This window comes from Papilio polytes, unplaced genomic scaffold (assembly GCF_000836215.1).
Source record: "Papilio polytes unplaced genomic scaffold, Ppol_1.0 DF824191.1, whole genome shotgun sequence".
Taxonomy (NCBI): Eukaryota; Metazoa; Arthropoda; class Insecta; order Lepidoptera; family Papilionidae; genus Papilio; species Papilio polytes.
This window is the reverse complement of record NW_013525013.1, coordinates 3,552,699-3,571,525: the sequence shown is the minus strand read 5'-3', so window position 1 is coordinate 3,571,525 and position 18,827 is coordinate 3,552,699. Positions and strand designations below refer to the sequence as shown.

The window sequence follows — 18,827 nt, the reverse complement described above, 5'->3', positions numbered from 1 at the left end:
TGTCAATTGACCGGTTAGAAAATTGACAGATTGACACTGACATTCTGACATTGAATGAATTTAATGAAAGCATTTGTGATTTTTAATTTTATATAAGAAAACTTTTCATTTTATAACGATAAGTTCATTTTAAACTATGGTATCAACAAAGTCTGTTTTACCCGACAAATATTCTGCGGGGCCTCATGGACTAGGTAATTCACATATCATCGATCTTTAAATTTTATATTTATGGCAAATAGTTATCTTATAGGTGATAGGTTTGTTGTCTTATAGGTGATCCTGAAGACAGATCATTAAGAAAAGTGGAAACAGAAGTATTAATACCGAAACTTATGAGGGAAAAAGCCAAAGCAGAAAAATGTGTTAAGGAAGTAACAGATTTTAATCAATGTTGTAAAGAATCATCATTACTGATGGTTATTAAGTGTAGAGATGAAAATTCAGTTATGAAATCTTGTTTAGCGAGCTGGTACAACAATGAGGACTTTAGACAAGCTTGTACAGAAGAATACTTAAATCAAAGAAGCGAATACAGAAGAACAGGAGTTAAGAAAGCAATGAAAAGAATATAGATGAAACTCTCAAGTATTTGTAAAAATCAAATTTAGCATTGTACAGTAGAATATATTAAATTTAATTGAAAAACCTATTAATGTTTAAATGAAATTAAAATGAAACAAGCATAAATTTACTCAATTTCATCATTTATTGCTACAGGATTGTTTCTTGACAATAACACTTCTCGCACACAATATTCTTTCAAATCTTTAGGTAACTCAAGTTCTCCATTAGGTCGAATCACTTCCACAATTAATACTTCCTGTAAGAAATGTTAAAAGAAAATTATAGAAGTTGAAATACTTAACATTCTAGAGAAAACATTTTTAATTACAAACATACTGTAATTTATTCTCTGACTGTATTACAAGGAACTTACCTTTACTGTAGTTGTTGCTACTCTAAGGTGTCCAAATATTGAAATCCAGTCATATACTTCACCAGCATATCTTATTAGAACAATGAAATCTGCATGGTTAACACTTGGACCTTCTTTGTATAATACTACAAGAGAAAAATAAATTCAACATACAAGACTTTTTAAAAAGTTTAAGTCAAGCCTTAGTACTTTGTCTCTAAAACTTTATATGTGAGTATTTTGAGATAATTGTGTATTGGAAAAATTGGAAAGATCAATGAAACAATATTACATCAATAACTTACAAAAGTCACCCCCAAACTTAATACCAGGCTTTACTACATAGCCTTTAGATCGAAAATAATGATAAACAACATATTTTTCTAAAAAATATTTATCATCCTCCTGAAATAACTTCCAACATTGCTCTATATTCAGGACTTTATCATCATTATTTAGTATTTGTAAGCAACCAAGTCCATACAGGAGAAAAAAACTCTCCTGTTTTGATAACATTAGCTTCTCTGGCATTTTTATCTTATTAACACAACACTTTGGTTTAAGATTTGCAAAATAATCATCAGCTTCGGAATCACTATTAGGCATAATGACAACTAAATCCTCTTTGTCATAACTGTCAAGGGTAAAAATATCACTGTTGTCATCTTCACCACTTTCTTCACTAGAAACCAAGTCTATCACATCTTTTTTTAAATGTTTTTCACCATCACTTAATATTTGTGCAGCTAATTTATTTACATCTTTAAGAAATACATCAGATTCCAAAGAATTTTTAGAATCACCATACTTTTTATACCAACACATTCTTTTAAGGAACTGTCTTTTTCTCATCACAGCAGGAACATTCTGTGATTCCCTTGGCTTAGATCGTGAAGAAGTCCCTTTACCAAAACATCCCATGTTGTACAATAAGTTCATCTCATCAATAGATCTAACTTCGACACCAAATCCATTGTAGTATCCAGTAAATATGATTTGCATAGAACCATCTAAAGGAAACCGTAACGATGGCTCAACTTCCATTTAAAAATTCGGGTCAATACTTTGACAGATTAATTTTGTTTATAGAGAAGTCAGTCAGACAAAGAAACTGGCCAGTTCCCAAAAATTATTTATAGAGAAATGTGTCACGGGTCCAAAAGCAAATTATGAATCTGCAACACAAAAAGAGAAGTTGTTAACTAAAAATTGATTATGAAGAACGAAACAAAATTTCAGCACTTTAGTCTCAGTGTTTTTACAAAATTATAAGGAATTATGGCCCAAAAACCACAAGCAAATCCAGATGGCGACAGATACAACCGTGAGTAAAATCTAGTTACAATTTGCTAACATCGTATCGCTTAGGTTATGTTATGATAAACACAATAAAAGCAATGACATTGAGTGTTATTTGAAATTAAATGATAAAAAAATTGGTTTTTTAATACAATTATAATGATTAGTGGTTTAATTTAAACGCGCAATTACAAAACTCATCTGAGGCATTTGGTTAATCCTATTTTCCTATTCTATTTAGTGCTGATACTGATAACTGTATTTATTATTTATTGGAACGTTGCAAAACGTATTTTTATGTCTGATAAGAATTGTATTGAAAATGCCATTAAGTTAAGCTTAATCACAGATAACTAATAAGTAATGACAAAAACACATAATTTATTTGCACAATTGTCTTAGAAGTAAATAAAACTGAACGTTCCTTTAGTTTGACATTTAATTTATTGCCTTATGTTGCAAGACTGCTCCGAGGCTGTCATCCACAGACCGGAAATTATATCTATCTCTTTTATTTACAGCCAAAAGAGTCTACGTTAGAGAAGGTAAGAAGATTTATCATTTCAGTGTTGGCAAACTTCACGTAATATAGTCACAAGACCTCTCAGCTGAGGCAGCCCTGTTAATTTTTCTCTTCCAAAAAATAGTTCTGGTTTAAAAAGTTTATTATTGCTACTTAGTTTTTTTCGTGCATTATAATAGCCAAAATGGCTAACATCAACGAAGATAACGTTAGCAAACTTATCCCTACTCTTGGGGACGATAAAATCGGTACGTATTTAGTTGTAAGATGGGGAAACGCAAAATAAAATAAACTTAAGTATTAAGACTGTTGTTATAATTTATTCATTTAAACAGATATGATTGCGGCTACTAGCGTGTTACAAATAAGAGCTAGTGAAATTCGCCAAACCCAGATCAACTGGCAGTCTTACTTGCAGTAAGTATTGATTTGTTGTATAATGCTGGTCTTATTAGATTTCTTTGGTGTTAATATTTTCTTACGTTAGGTCCCAGATGATCACTCAGCGTGATCATGATTATATTGTGAACCTGGACCAGCGTGGCCAGAAGGATATGCCAGACCAGAATCCTGAAGCGTGTGCAGATGTCTTTCTCAATCTTATTACTCACATCTCTAAGGATAATACAATCCAGTACATTCTTGTTCTGATCGACGATATTCTATCTGTAAGTATTTTAATTTTTAATTCACACTTACATTTTTTTTATTTAAAATGCTTTTTATATTTTCTTGTTAATTTTAGGAAGATAAGTCGAGAGTGAGGATTTTCCGTGAATCGAGACATGGTAGCGTCTGGCAACCTTTCTTAAACCTGTTGAACCGTCAAGATGAATTTGTTCAGCATATGACTGCTCGTATTATTGCCAAGCTTGCATGCTGGCACTCCAGTCTCATGGAAAAGAGTGATTTACATTTCTATCTGTCTTGGCTGAAAGACCAACTGAAAATGAACGTAAGCTTAATTTTTATACTATTAAATTGTATTTTTTGCATGTCTGATTTCCTTGCATGGTAAAATTATGGTATATTATTCCATATATGATATTTTATTCGATAATAACTAATGCTTGGCTGTCATTCTGTAACATTCCATGAGTATATAGTTTGATATTTTTCATGTTTTTCTGTTTGTCTATTTCTTTATCTTAAATAATTTATTTATGGGTTTAGATAATCTTTACTAACAAGGAATTACTGAGTTATCCTTAATTTTGCTGTATTTTTCTATCAAACAAAACAAAGACTTTAACTGTTGACTTTTATTGTATTATACACTCGAAAATCATTGATTTGTTTAAATCACTAGACTTGAATACTTGGAAAACTAAGGAAATATGTTCAGACATATTATTGTCATCAATATGCATATTATGTAAGGGATGTGATTTTAAGTATTTGGATATCTTTTAAGAATGAAGTTATGTCAACATTCTGTTATCTATTGTTAGCAATCAACCATATTTTATCATTACTAAAGATTCTGATGTATCTTTTTTTAAGAAACCATATACATCTTCTTTATTTCTTTCATCATCTGGTCAATCCCATTGAAGGCCTTGGCAATGTTTTTCGCCACAATTCTTGATTGTCATTAAATTTCATTTCACTCAAAACATTTTCTAATATTGCTTCTCTTGAATTCACCTTACAGATGTAATTGTACAATATTTCATTCATAAACAAGTGACACTTTCATTTAAAATAAAACATTACTTTTTCACTTTTAAAGATACCAAAATTCAAAACATATGCTTTTGTGTTTGCTATTACCTTAGTTAATAGGTCTATTCATAATTGTGATCATCATAATTATTATATTTTCATAAAAAATAAAACGAAATATTTTTGAAGTATTGTTAAAAATTCATATTGACTTTAAAATATATAAACAATGGACTCTACTTTTAAATATTTGAAAAATCCTATTGATTATACAACTATATCTATTAAATTAAGCATATATGTACAAGACATGACATAAAATTTTACTGATAAAGACAGAAAATATACTATATTTGTAAGGCATTTGATATGAACACATTTTGCATCAAATATGACATAAGGCATCGTGAGAGCAATGTGGATATGAGTGCATTGTATGATTGAGAGGTTTGTTTTCTGGTAAGGCGGAGAAAGTGTCTGCCGAGTTAGAGCATGCTGAGCAGGTTATGTTGGCGCACGAGAAACAGCATTTCGCCGCCGATAAGCCCAAGCACAAGGAGCACAAGGATGAGGCAGCCCACGAGAAATATTCGAGTCTTTACAGCTCTTTTGATGAAGCCAAAACTCATGAGGAATTGTTGCCCGGTCTACATAAGGTACATCTTGTGTGGATCAACACAAGATCTGAATGTCTAAAGTCTACATTTAACAATGAAACCGAGTGATTAATTTTGTGTTATTTACTAATTCTTGTATTGATATTACCCTAAACTGGACTAACAATTAACTATGTATGTAGCATGCTGACATTTAATTTTCCATTAATCACCAAGTCTTGTTTTTTCGCTTTTTGCTTGATAGGTTTGTGGTGTTTCAGTTTATTAGTGTAAGAAAATGTACAACTTAGGTTATTGGAGTTCAAGGTATGTTTGTGTTTTGATATTTAATACTTCTTGTAAAATTTGTGTTGAGTAACATAGGACAATTTATAAATGCAATAACATTTAAAATTTACTAATAAAATAGAATGTAAGTGTAAAGATAAATTATCTCCATTGAACAGCAGCTTTCAAATGATAATGATTTTCCTGTAACATGTTATATAAATATTATATATTAGTCATACATATATATATCTGTTATATGTTTACAATATGTATTAGTAATAAACACCTTATATCAGAGATGTACTACAAGATGATTCCAGAGATATTTTGTCAATATGATATTATACTAAAACTTTTGATTGGCTTTAAGTTTATTTTATTGTGAAACCAGTAATTTACATTAAAAATATGACATAACAATTAACTAGAATATCAATATAAATGCTATGTACACAATATTTATGTGAGTATTTTTTGTTTCATTCAGAACAATGACTACATCCAGTCTGTGGCCCGCTGTCTCCAGATGATGCTCCGTGTGGATGAGTACCGCTTTGCCTTCTTGTCTGTTGATGGCATATCGACTCTTCTCTCCATCCTCGCATCCAGAGTTAATTTCCAGGTTTGTATAATAATAGTAAATTTAAATGTCGAAATTAAGTAAACAGAGGACAGGAGAAAAAATGCCCCATACTTTGTGACTATGATGTAAATATTCTGAAACAAAGTGAAGTAAATTTGTGAAATAAGGATAATAATTTTATATATCTACTTATGTCTTTGAAGAAGTGTTTAGCTGATAACATTCTAGAATTTTTGAGTTCGAGCATTAAATAAAGTTTGTCTGTTGTAAAAATAACTTTGTTTGCAAAATTATATTTTTCTACCTTTTTTTATACAATTTTTAATTATAATATAGTCTGTGTTCTTTATTCCAGGTGCAATACCAGCTGGTGTTCTGCCTGTGGGTGCTGACGTTCAACCCGCTGTTGGCAGAGAAGATGAACAAGTTCAACGCCATCCCGATCCTCGCTGATATCCTGAGCGACTCTGTCAAGGAGAAGGTGACCCGCATCGTGCTCGCTGTCTTTAGAAACCTTATCGAGAAGCCTGAAGATCACCAGGTATGACTGAGACATTTAATTCAAATTATTTGATATAACATGTATCCAATAACTGTCACTCGTAGCTACGATCTCGCGGAATTTACAAAAAAAAAATTAATAGCCTATGAGTACTTCCACACTATTTAAAAATATTGTTTTGATTTTTTTTTTAGTTCTTCCCATTAGTAAACATAGTAAAGGGCTTTTATAACAAAACGTTTTATAAGTCGTAGCGATGTATGTATTTAGTATTATGTGTATGTGGCAGGTAGCGAAGGAGCACTGCATCGCGATGGTGCAGTGCAAGGTGCTGAAGCAGCTGTCGATCCTGGAGCAGAAGCGGTCTGACGACGAGGACATCATGAACGACGTGGACTTCCTCAACGAGCGCCTGCAGGCCTCCGTGCAGGACCTCAGCTCCTTCGATCAGTACGCCACTGAAGTCAAGAGCGGCCGGTGAGATTAATGTATTTATGGAAATTTAGTTTTATGGTCAAATTTCCCCTAATAATATAGTCAGTACGTAGCAAGAGACGTAAAATGCAAAGTTTAATTACATTTTATAACGCTTTAAGTTAATTTTTCATTTGATTTTGAGTTATTTAAACTTATTATTGATCTACTGTGTGTTATCATTATACTTCAGGCTTAAGTGGTTGTGAGACACGTTATATATATTTGACGCGTTAGATTTTTAGATTTATAAGTCGGTGGGCCAGGCTCTTAGAGAAGTGTGTATGTGTTAGTCTGGAGTGGTCGCCGGTGCACAAGTCGGCGAAGTTCTGGCGCGAGAACGCGGCGCGGCTGAACGAGCGCGGGCAGGAGCTGCTGCGCACGCTGGTGCACCTGCTGGAGAAGAGCCGCGACCCCGTCGTGCTCGCCGTCGCCTGCTACGACGTCGGCGAGTACGTGCGCCACTACCCGCGCGGCAAACAGTAAGCAAACACTATTACTACCATTTTACATTCGCTCTGTTTTACACTTACTTTTATAGATCCCATACAAAAAATGATTATTCCCAACCGTCACCCCGCTCTGTCCCCACGTGGCGACATGAGAATGTAAAGTTTTATCCGTCACACCTTTAGCGACGAACGCACAGTTGTAACTTATTTTATTTCTTAACGGTTCCATCTGTCACCTTATTGGTGATAGTGGGACTAAAAGGTAGGACGGATGTAACTTTTAATTCTCATCTGTCCCCACTTGGACAGAGCGGTGTGTCGGTATAATCCAAAAAAAGCTGTCAGGGACTCACTTATGCCAAATTTAATAGATATCTGTTCGGCCGTTTACGAAGTACCTTATAACATTTATCCAAACTGTCGTATTTATTATATTAGTATGATTTCCTCTTTTATCAATTATTTCACAACTAAGAGTGTGTTTATCACGTTACCTGAATTCTAAACTATATTGACTTATTTATGAATTGCATTGCGATACCTTTTCACATGTAATTAGTCGCCTTCAAAAAGAAAGCTAGAAACATTTTTTAATACAGTGTGAAAATTTTGTTCAAATTATAAGCAAGTTGTAATATGTGTTCTTTTGTGCATAATGAATATTAAGCCAGTTTATATAAGTGTGTCGTTACATTGCAGTATAATCGAGCAGCTGGGCGGCAAGCAGCGCGTCATGTACCTGCTGAGCCACGAGGACCCCAACGTGCGCTACGAGGCGCTGCTCGCGGTGCAGAAACTCATGGTCCATAACTGGTGAGCCTTTTCTACATACTTTCCCGTGATTTTGTAAAACTTTTAAATCGAACTCTTTGACTCATCTATCGCACAACTGTTCGATTGTCGATTGTTTCGCAGCTTCAACTAAAAACCAGGTAGTGTCGACACTTCCATATAACCTCATGTTAGTCAAAGCGATACTAAATAGTTGTGCGATAGTTTTGTCAAAAGTGTGCGCGCGGTCTTAGGAAAAACAAAAAAAAAATACAAGTCTTTCCTCTTTATAATATAAGTATAGACTTAGAAGTAGAAATAACAAGAAAACCTATTTCAATGTAGACAAGATGGCGCTAGTGAGCTGTCATAATTTGACTTTGCCAGGTCTAATAACTTTGCAGTCTATAATTATAGCAAGAGGACAGTATTTGTCGTATAATGACATTGTATTGAATCTATGAAAATCTTCAATAATTTTGATTTAATTATGAATGTACATTTGCAGGGAATACCTTGGCAAGCAATTGGAAAAGGAACAAATCGACAAGCAGACGGGCGGCACCGCCGTGGGCGCTAAAGCCTAACTCAGCTTCGTATGTTATGGATTCAGAGTATTTAATTGTTGTTTGTTGGTCTTCGGATCGGGCTCGGCAATAGCAATGTTACAAATGTAGGCCCTGGATAGTATTACAAGTTGTATATAAGCCATTGATTTGAGATATTATGTGTCATACTCAGCAGTAACAAAAGAAATGTTTAAAAAATCCTGTATTACAGTTGTAAATAAACATATGTAACTGTTGTAACCAGAAAATTATTCAATGTATTATTTTTGATTAACATCTATTTTTTGAACGTTTGTCGGCTTTTTTTGTAAACACATTCCTAAGCAATGTTTATTGTTGGTAAATAAATATTATTTAAATACAACGTTGATAGATTGTATTGTGAGTTATTTATGAATTAAAAATTATAAAGTAGTTGTGATATAGATTTTCAGGCTTGAACTGTTTCCCTTATTAACATGAATAAAATGTTTAAACTGATAAAGCAAGCTGTTTTATTTAATAACGTTAAAAAGACATTTTTAACAGACATTCCAAAAGGTGGAGGTTCTCGGTTCGTCTGTATTTTTTTGATCAAAAGCAAATCTATCTATGGGTATGAGGGTTTATAAAAACGATTTGAATTCGCCGTATCAAAAGTTGGTTGATGGTTGACCACCGATCAGTTGCGTTTAAACTTCTTTGATACTATGCCTACTCTGTGGCATTTTTATTTATAATTGTCTATGAAATTAATAATCTGTGATATTTTTGACAAATGTCAGCTGTTGAGAAGAAAGTTTTGTTTGAAAGTATTAATTTTAATAAAACAATTTATCTTGAATAATGGAAGATGTACTAGTTTTAAAAGATTATAAAACTGTCCCTGACATCGTACACGAGTATGGGCCCACATTAAAATTTGGTCACATACCTTTGGTGATAGATAATGGTTAGTTTTCCATAGTTGTATTTTATATTTTGCGATTTGATAAAATAAAAATTTATTATTCTTCCCATAGGTTCGTATCAGTGTAGAGTCGGTTGGTCAATATACGATGAGCCACATTTGATTTTTAAGAATTTAATTGCTCGACCGCGTAAGGATCGTTGCAAAAAAGATGCCGAGCCACCGGTCACTCCGCCAATTCAAATAGGAAACGATATTATTAACATTGAAGCAGTAAGGTAAGACTATTTATTGATTAAAAAACACTATATGTCAAAATGATTGATTTACTATATTAAAATACATTTTTAAAGGTTCCAGTTAAAGACTCAGTTTGATAAAAATATTGTAACTCACTTTGAAGTACAAGAACAAGTTCTTGACTACATTTTCTCACATTTAGGCATTGATAATGAAGGCAGTGTGCCTCATCCTGTTGTTTTAACTGAAGCATTTGTTACACCAAATTATTGCAGACAATGTAAGTATTATATTACACTATAAAGTATTTTAATTGCTCCATAGTAAATTGTATTTAATTATTGTCTGGTATAATTCTTTCAGTGATGTCAGAGTTATTATTTGAAGGCTATGGTATACCTGCAGTCAGCTACGGAGTAGATTCACTGTTCAGTATGTACAAGAATGATATAGGAGATTCAGCTTTGATTGTCAATATTGGATATCATACTATACATATTATACCTGTTATTAGGGGTAAAGTTATTGCACACCATGCAAGAAGGATCAATTTAGGTAAGACTAGCTTTTAAATAACAAAATTCTATAGCCTACAAAGATATATAATCTAAAATTTAAAGTTCGCCTTTATGACAGTTGATATCTACTGGTTTTAAAAGACAGTAATGAAATTTAGTTTAGTTTGGATGAAAGAAAAAATAGTAGGCCTGATTGATCTAAAATGAAAATCTCACAGGAATTATTTAACAAGATTATTTTCACTTGAACTTTTGTTCAGTGTTCTGAAGTATAAGGTAAAGTCTTCAGTAACAGTTGGAATTAGGCTACTTTTCTATACCCCAATAAAGCTATATGATATGAGAATAAACATCATTTTTTGTTAATCCACTTCCATGTTTTTGTCCAAGGTGGCAGTGAAATCATATGCTATTTACATAAATTACTACAGTTGAAGTACCCAGTGCATGTGAATGCAATAACAATGTCCCGTATTGAGGAAATCCTTCACGAACATTGCTCTATAGCTTTGGACTACCAAGAGGAGATAAGGAAATGGGCAAACCCAGATTACTATGAAGCTAATGTGAAAAGAATACAGCTACCGTTTGTTCAGTCAACAACTTCTTCAGGTCTAACAGGTATACATCACACTTCATACTAATATTATAAATGCGAAAGTATAGTTGGAAGGATGGATAGATGGTTGGATGTTTGTTAGAGTTTGTTTTGTAGTATAAGGGCTGAACAGATTTTGATGAAATTTGGTATAGATGTAGAAGATAGTCTGGAAGAACACATAGGTCATTTGCTTTTGTTTTTTTTTTATTCTACGCGGACGGAGTTGCGTCCGAAAGCTAGTCCTTTCGGACATTATTATACACAACCCCTAAATGTCAAAAAATTGTGGTCTACAGAACATAGTAAAATTTTGAAAGGGGTCCATGAGTAATAAAAGTGCTTTTTTTTAATCAACGCACAGTTTATATCTTTTTTGTTGCGTAATGCTACATCAATGAGTTCCTTTTTTTATCTTAAAATAATAAAAGGCTGGAGAACCTCTGGTCCAATAGATAATTATTCTTCATTTTCACATATTTTGGTTGGTAATTCAATTTTCCAATTTTATTTTTAAATACTAGCTTAAAGTTAAATTTATGGTATTTCTTATTTATTTTTATTAGTATGTATGTTACAATTTGTCTATAATTTTTTTGTATCAATGATCATTGAATTAACTATGTCAATATTATAATCTTGTCAGCTGAGCAACAAAAGGAACGTAAGAGAGAGATGGCGCGCAGACTCTTAGAAATAAATGCAAGAAAACGAGAAGAAAGGTTGGCTGAGGATGAGGAACAGATGAACCAATTGCTCGCATTGCAGGTTATAAACATTTTTCTTTTATCCTTGTAAAATTTCAAGATAACCTATGTTGCTTAAAGAATTTTTATTCACAAATCATTTATAGGAAATAATAGAAGATGGTGACACAGATGAATTTAATGAGGCGATAAAAGGTTTCGATATAAAGAACTATGAAGATCTTCAGGTAAACATGTATTATATTGTAATTCAAAATATTTAGAAACGAAATATTACAGAGAGACTTAATATGACACAGGGCTTGAACATTACAATGTTATTTAATAAATTTTAATTTAAAATTTGGATGTATAACTAATCTTTAAGAATAAATAGTTGTGAATCATAACCAGCTCATTATATGTCCCCACTGGGGGGCTCGGAGCCTACCCTAATAAGGGGTGAATAGGACATAGTTAACTATGCTGGCCTACTGCGGGTTGGTTGACTTTACATATATCTTAGAATTGAAAAAGTAGTAGTGAAGTAGTGAATATTATGTATTAATTTTTCAGAGGCAAATATCGAATGTGCACGCTCGTATAGAGAAGAACAAGCAGCGTATCGCGGCGGCGGCGGCTGCTGCTGCGGCGGCGGCGGGCGGCGCCGAGCTGCCCGACACCAAGCCCGCGGGCCGCCTGCAGCCGCCTGCTGACCCTGAAGCCTTCCACGCCTGGCTCAACGACACACGCGCCAAGGTAACAACTAATTCATATATACTTATTTACATTTTATGTACCTTATAAGTGATCTCTTTCAGGTAGGAAAGGTTGATTACATATTTACATTGTATATCAATACATGGTTTTTTTTTTATACAATGTACATTTCCGGAAATCTGCAGTGTTATACTTGCAGGTTAATTACAAAAAAAATTGTTATCTTTGACCTTTTTAGTACTAATGACCCTTTTTTTGTACAGACATAAAGACGAATTGTACAGTTTTTACATTGCTTAGTTCAGAATTTTACATTGCTTACCTGAATGTTAAATTGAAAATATACAAAGCATGGTATGGTAATACGTTAATATGGTGGGGGCAGTGGGTTAACAGTGGTAGAGCCTACTTTAATATGTTCGCTCCTATCAATGGCCTCGCCCCTAGCAATACCACGACCACACAGAAGACAGGTGTGAAGTGGAAGCATTCCACGTACAGTCTAATGAGTATGGTGCCAGAGGCCTAATTTTAGTCCCTTTTCCATTCCCCCTTCTCTTAAGAGGATAAGGATGGGAAGGAAAAGTGGGGTTAACGGCGGAGGAGACGCAATACAATATAAAAAAGAGGGGGTAGGCGTAGCCTGGGAACTACGGAACACATCAAGTGACCATTAAGCGACTGTGAGTGCGACAGTGTGTGTGTGTGCGCAGTACCGCGAGGTGGTGCAGCGGCGCGAGGCGCGGCGTGCGCGGCGCGCGGCCATGGTGCGGCGGCGCACGGGTCATCTCGCGCCTCACCGCCGCCGGAGACGACTTCGGCGCCAACGACTCCGACTGGGATGTGTACAAGAGGTACTCCTTATACTAATTGTCATCTTCCTACTCCCGTAGAGTCGGCGCAGCAGATTTTTATCATTGAAACTTTTCGGTAACGCCAGCTTCGGACCTGACGTGAGTGTTCGCTCTTTCATACATAGCACTCACGAGTCGCATCGGGCTCATGTCTTTCCTTCATCGCCCACTACAAAACCTTACGGAATTCAGATGTAATCTATGTCGATTTAATTTGATATCATTAGATTGAAGAATTTTTTTCTTTATTCTCAATTTTGTGACTCTTCACCCAGAGAGGAATGTTTACTTTTACATTTGATTAAAGGCTCACTAGCGTCAGTTAGTGTTTACATTTTCCAATACTAGGCTTTACTGGCATAATATTAACCCAAGCAGTGAGGCAGACATCTAAGACATAACAGTCAGTAAGTACGCAAGGTTATGACTATGAGAGGTGTGCGCAGCATCAGCCGCGAGGCGGACTCCGACTCGGAGGCGGACGGCGAGCGGCTGCTGGAGCTGGAGGAGGCGCTGCGCGACCACGAGCCGCAGCAGACCAGCAGCCAGCACCACCAGCACCACCAGCTGCATCTCGCCATCGAACCACTCAGGTCTACAACAAATAAATTCCACTGACTTGTAATTTTCTTTTTCTCCTTGAAGTTTCTTAGTTGTAAATAACTTAGTACCTAACATAACGATAAACTTCTTTTAAATTTCATTATACTGAACTCCTATCTTAAACGTTGTTATTTTCACTTTTTCTTTGCATTACCAGCACTTTCAGATTTATTGCTGTAATAATAAATGCAAGTAATGTAACAGAGCGGCAGAGCTGGTGTTCCAGCCGTCGATGCTGGGCAACCTGGAGGCGGGGCTGGCGGAGACCATGGAGTACGTGTTCAAGCACTTCTCCGATGAAGACCAGCTGCTGTTGGCCAACAATGTCTTCCTCACGGGCGGCTGTTCGCGCTTTCCGGGTATATTCATTTTTTCCACCTGCATTTCGCATTTTTATTAACAGACGCACACAAACATCCATTTATCTAAGCTTCCGCATTTATATTACTTATTTTGTTTCATAATAATTTTTAGGTTTAAAAGAGAGGTTAGAAAGGGAGCTGCTCGAAATGCGACCGTTCCAGTCAACACACAAAGTGGTAATGGCGAAAGATGCAAGTTTGGACGCTTGGTACGGAGCTAGAGATTTTGCGGGTAGTAATGAATTTGAAAAATACTGTATAACGAAGGAGGAATATTATGAAATGGGTGCGGAATATCTGAAGGAACATCACGCCAGCAACATTTATTACAAGAGCCCAGCGCCCATTATAGACAACACGTTGGCCCCGGCGGGGGACGCTAATGTGGTCAAAGAAGAAATTGTCGTCGACTGTTAATTTTAAAATAAATGTATAAACAAGTAAAAAATATTACTTTTTTTATATTGCCTAAGAGCGTCCTGTGGATCAAGGCTTCAAGCGCTTGACTTGTAATCTACAGTTGTTGGTTTCGAATTCCGCCATATACCACTGTGATTCTCGGATTTCATATGTACAGTCGAGAAAACTAATGGTGTTTTAGCGTAAAAGCTACAATAGTTTGAACATTTTTATGCGAGGTGCGAAAAACACAACAAATCAAAGCCTAATAATATACTGTACAAAATAAAAGTGCGTAGTTAGCTACTTTTTTATTATTACTTGGAGTGCACCACTCGCTGCTATCTCGTTATTTGTAGGAAGAGGCGGAGTTTGTCTTATTCCAATGAACAAGGCAGATTTACCTGAAGTGGACCACCGCGGTTTTCTACAACTATGTAATTTATATAACATTTTTAGGGTAAATACCATCGTGACGTAACCTGCACATATCTGCGAAGAAATTCAAAAGATATGTGCGAACCTGCATTTTTGCAGCGTCGTTGACTATGGCTTAGTCACTCCTTACTTTAGGGTAGGTTCCAAACCCCTAAAAGAGACGAATATTGAGCTGGTGATAAATATTGTCAATTATATTTAACAGGAATGTGTGGAAGGGGGTAAGCAGAGATGAAATAAAAGAGATATTTAGCCACAAATATCATGGCACGTTTATTTTTCTCCACTACATGGCGACCTCTAAAAGAATCGTGACTTGTTATTTTGCATTTCATATAGTTTCTTTATATTTGAGCCCCGCACGTGGGCGACTAATGAATAAAATTTTACACAATGTATATTTTTCATAAAAATTAAATAAACTCTGTATTTATTTTGATCTCAATATAAATCACTATGAATTGAAAAAAAAATATTAGAAACGCTTTGTTAGTTCGCTAATTATATAAGAATGATGACACTAATATAATAAAGAGTACATTTAAAAAATCACATTAAAGCATATACATAATGCTGACTAACATACAGATCCTTACAGCCTCTTTACTGCCGGTACGCTAACGGTAAACAATTACAACAGCATTTTCAGTTGAAGCCGATCACGATCACCTAAATCTTACTTTACTCTACTTGGCTAATTGTAAGTTAACTTGGTTATCGCTCATGGAACTAAATACTGGACCAGCCATTCTACTCAACAAAAATACTGACTCAAATATTACAAGGGTTGTGCATCACAATACATAGGGCGTTACTTTATACATAATCCGAAATACTTAAATTTATAAATACGATAAAAATCAGATCGTGTACAGAACGAAATAGAAAAAAAACATTGCATTTAATCTTTTTTTTTATAAACCAGTTTTTGATTATCTATGCCTCGAATAAAAGTTTGTAAAATGCTATTAAAATACTCTGATAAAATGCTTTAATCTTAAACTATAACTAAAAAATAAACATAACACTTTCCAAAAAATAGTTGTTATTTTTTTACACATTCTGTAAATAGATTTTAGGTGTAATCAGCCCCTTAAAATAAAACTAATTATAAAATTTATCACATCTTTAGACTATAATAAAAGAAAACGTAAAGGAGGCTGTAAAGGAGCTACGTTCATGTGCAATACACCACAGTTAACAAATCTAACTTATATAAGAAATATAAACTAGCCTAAAAATTTTAACAATACAAAAAAAACAGTTGCAATTAAAAAATATTGGTCATCAAAACTCTGTAGAGCTATCACTAAATGACCGCAAAAAAACTATCATGCCATGATCTTTGTTCATTGGATTTTTAATAATAATTGGAATTAAAATGTATGTAAAATACTCCAAAACTTGTTTATCACGGCTCATAGCCGTTTAAAATATTTTGATTACACATATATCTACAAATCGTAAAAAATCAGTGACTTAGAAATAGCTCTCAGTATATAAAAAAAACGTTAAAATCCTTAGGCTGTACTCACGTATGATTATGATTTAAGCAACGCAATATGTTGGCAAAGCGGAAGTTCGCGTAAATCTAACGGTACAACTAATATGTATTGTATCTTAGACGTTAATGATTATACAAGGATCACTGTCACTCGACGCTACCACGGCTTATGACCCGTGGAGGCTTTGCCCAACATGATACTTTATGCGAACAAACTTGCTATGAATGTTTCAATACACTCCAGAACAGAAATATATCATTTAATTACTTCAAAAGCTGTTTTTAACTAATTTCATAAATACTTGCGTTTTTGTACGCGTATAACGTAAAAGCATCTCATGAGTATTCAGTAAAAAATACAATCAAGTAAATATTGAGTAAATAAACAATGGTTAAAAAAGTATAAAACATTGAAACTAAAATATAAACACAATCCGATAATTATTCCATTTGATAAGATATTATTTACATCGGAAGATGCGAAGTATAAGAATAAATAAAAAATGTCACATAAATATTTTTACAGATACCCTCAAAAGCACCGATAGCATTGTTCACATAAAGTGCCATACTGCGACAGACAAACACTCCCTGCAGTGAAACTATACACAAGTTCACAAGTAAGGATATGTACGATTTCTTTAAACGAATTGTCTCATACCAAAACACTACAAGTTAGGTAAGATACAAAAAAAATTGGTTTGGTCCAACACCACAACCGATATCAACGACAAAAAGTTAAAAAACAGAACATTCCAAAAATGTTGCCAATATTTTCTTTTCCCTTTACTGAGTATTCTTAAACGACGGTGTGGATTAATTTTTTTTGTAATTCAGTCTTTTTCTACGGTTGACAAAAAAATAAGTAGAGAAAATTTTTTAAAAATATAAACAACTATAACCATATTTTACGATTACGTAAATCCAAAGTACAGTATTACTCTAAATATAGTAACTAACATCGGTATGTAAAATAGTTGGACAACAAAGATATATGAATTACCTATATTTTGTTGGTTGAAAAAATTATTATAATCAATTCATATATCTTTATCGCTATAAGGAGGGGTCCTAATCTTTTACCAAATATACTATCACTACGACCTCACGTAAGGAGGTATACATGGAGTTTATCTCGTAATTAAATAGGACCAAGTGACCCTCGCTTCCCCGCCCCGCGCCGTGCGATATAAATGTTAAAATAATCAAGAATAAACAATTATATAGAGAACATATAACAACAAAATATATTAATTCTAGGCATTGCGTATCTCCGGCCGCAGAGGGGAAGCGGGCGCGATGCTATACATCTATATATTTTATATGTAACTAGTTTCCTATGTTGGTGTTTCTATTTCCCATTAACATCTATGGATAATACAAAGTCCGCCGGTCGCTACATCTATTGACAAAATATGTTAATTTTTCAAGGGTGATCTTAACAAAATGGTAGTTGTATTATTCTACTCATTAAACAGAGTTCTCTCTAGTTTCTCTAAATAATACTGTTCTCAATGGCTTGGTAGAAAAAACTTAATAAGAACGAGTTAATTCCAAAGACGCGGATAAATGTTTTAAACACTAGTGTCTCGTACCGCGCGCACGTCGCCGGCGTCGGCAGCTAAATGCATCCCTCGTCTCGACCTTATATTATCGTGTACATACAGCTTTATTTAAATTATAAATCAGATATTGGCCTATTTTCTCGTGTTTATTTTCTTCAAATACAGAACTATCAAAATATAAAAAAATATTGAGGACTATCAAACAACATTCATATGTATACTTATTAATTATTATCATAATCGTGTATATCTACAAGGAAATTTCGACTTTTTACCCAAAGTATACATCTGCGCTAAATACTCTATGATTAATTCCAATTTATGTTCACTTCAGTTCCGATATCTCTCGCGCCGCTTTAGGGACGCGCATTCGTATCGCGCTATCTACTATCGATATCGAATCGACTTTAACTTCAATCGAATAAATAGTCCCTAGCAATATTTACACACTTTCCGCCCGCAGCAAATGGACACGCACACAACATCGCGGATGAAATAAAATGTCATAGAAAAAACAATAACACATTCGGAAACAAAACAATATAGTCATATAAAAAGATATAAAGAAAACGGCGAATTCAAAAAGTGCTTTTCGCAATAAACATATGAGACTGAGTTCCCTACAATAATCAACTTGCAACCCTACCCTGACCAGCAAACTTAACTAAACTTACACTACCGCATCCTTTACATACAAATGGCACCAATCTATCTTTGATATCAATAATGGCAAACCATAAGGAACTAGGGATGATCGACCATCATCCTTGCTAACATATCGATTCCCACTTTGATTTGCATCGAACA

General features: G+C 34.3%; 4 protein-coding genes across 7 annotated transcripts; 3 read left to right on the top strand and 1 right to left on the bottom strand.

The window, feature by feature from the left end:
- The first annotated feature begins 17 nt into the window (after positions 1 to 17).
- On the top strand, positions 18 to 650 carry LOC106110843 (COX assembly mitochondrial protein homolog). The gene is made up of 2 exons (XM_013292782.1): positions 18 to 194; positions 277 to 650. The coding sequence occupies exons 1-2, from the start codon at positions 137 to 139 to the stop codon at positions 573 to 575; spliced, it is 357 nt and encodes a 118-aa protein (XP_013148236.1). The 5' UTR covers positions 18 to 136; the 3' UTR covers positions 576 to 650.
- A 38-nt stretch (positions 651 to 688) lies between these two features.
- LOC106110841 (tRNA-splicing endonuclease subunit Sen2) lies at positions 689 to 2,011 on the bottom strand. The gene is made up of 3 exons (XM_013292779.1): positions 1,225 to 2,011; positions 941 to 1,065; positions 689 to 823 (listed from the first exon to the last, which is right to left on the bottom strand). Exons 1-3 carry the CDS (start codon positions 1,961 to 1,963, stop codon positions 692 to 694), a joined length of 996 nt encoding a protein of 331 aa, XP_013148233.1. The 5' UTR covers positions 1,964 to 2,011; the 3' UTR covers positions 689 to 691.
- Positions 2,012 to 2,151: 140 nt separating this feature from the next.
- On the top strand, positions 2,152 to 9,069 carry LOC106110839 (V-type proton ATPase subunit H). Of its 4 annotated transcripts, XM_013292775.1 has the most exons (12): positions 2,152 to 2,243; positions 2,740 to 2,763; positions 3,077 to 3,158; positions 3,229 to 3,409; positions 3,487 to 3,696; positions 4,871 to 5,062; positions 5,781 to 5,915; positions 6,232 to 6,417; positions 6,668 to 6,855; positions 7,146 to 7,334; positions 8,004 to 8,117; positions 8,584 to 9,069. In XM_013292775.1, the coding sequence occupies exons 1-12, from the start codon at positions 2,198 to 2,200 to the stop codon at positions 8,660 to 8,662; spliced, it is 1,626 nt and encodes a 541-aa protein (XP_013148229.1). In that variant the 5' UTR covers positions 2,152 to 2,197; the 3' UTR covers positions 8,663 to 9,069. The 4 variants fall into 4 exon arrangements, with proteins under 4 accessions (XP_013148229.1, XP_013148231.1, XP_013148230.1 ...); XM_013292777.1 differs by lacking the exon at positions 4,871 to 5,062; XM_013292776.1 differs by lacking the exons at positions 2,152 to 2,243; positions 2,740 to 2,763 and adding an exon at positions 2,796 to 2,989.
- Positions 9,070 to 9,397: 328 nt separating this feature from the next.
- On the top strand, positions 9,398 to 14,564 carry LOC106110746 (actin-related protein 5). The gene is given in 13 exon segments (XM_013292644.1): positions 9,398 to 9,575; positions 9,646 to 9,811; positions 9,887 to 10,053; positions 10,137 to 10,328; positions 10,682 to 10,912; positions 11,536 to 11,657; positions 11,743 to 11,823; positions 12,152 to 12,334; positions 13,009 to 13,074; positions 13,076 to 13,149; positions 13,596 to 13,742; positions 13,957 to 14,111; positions 14,227 to 14,564. Coding segments are annotated over 13 exon segments (1,995 nt in total). The 5' UTR covers positions 9,398 to 9,469; the 3' UTR covers positions 14,532 to 14,564.
- The last annotated feature ends 4,263 nt before the right edge of the window (positions 14,565 to 18,827 follow it).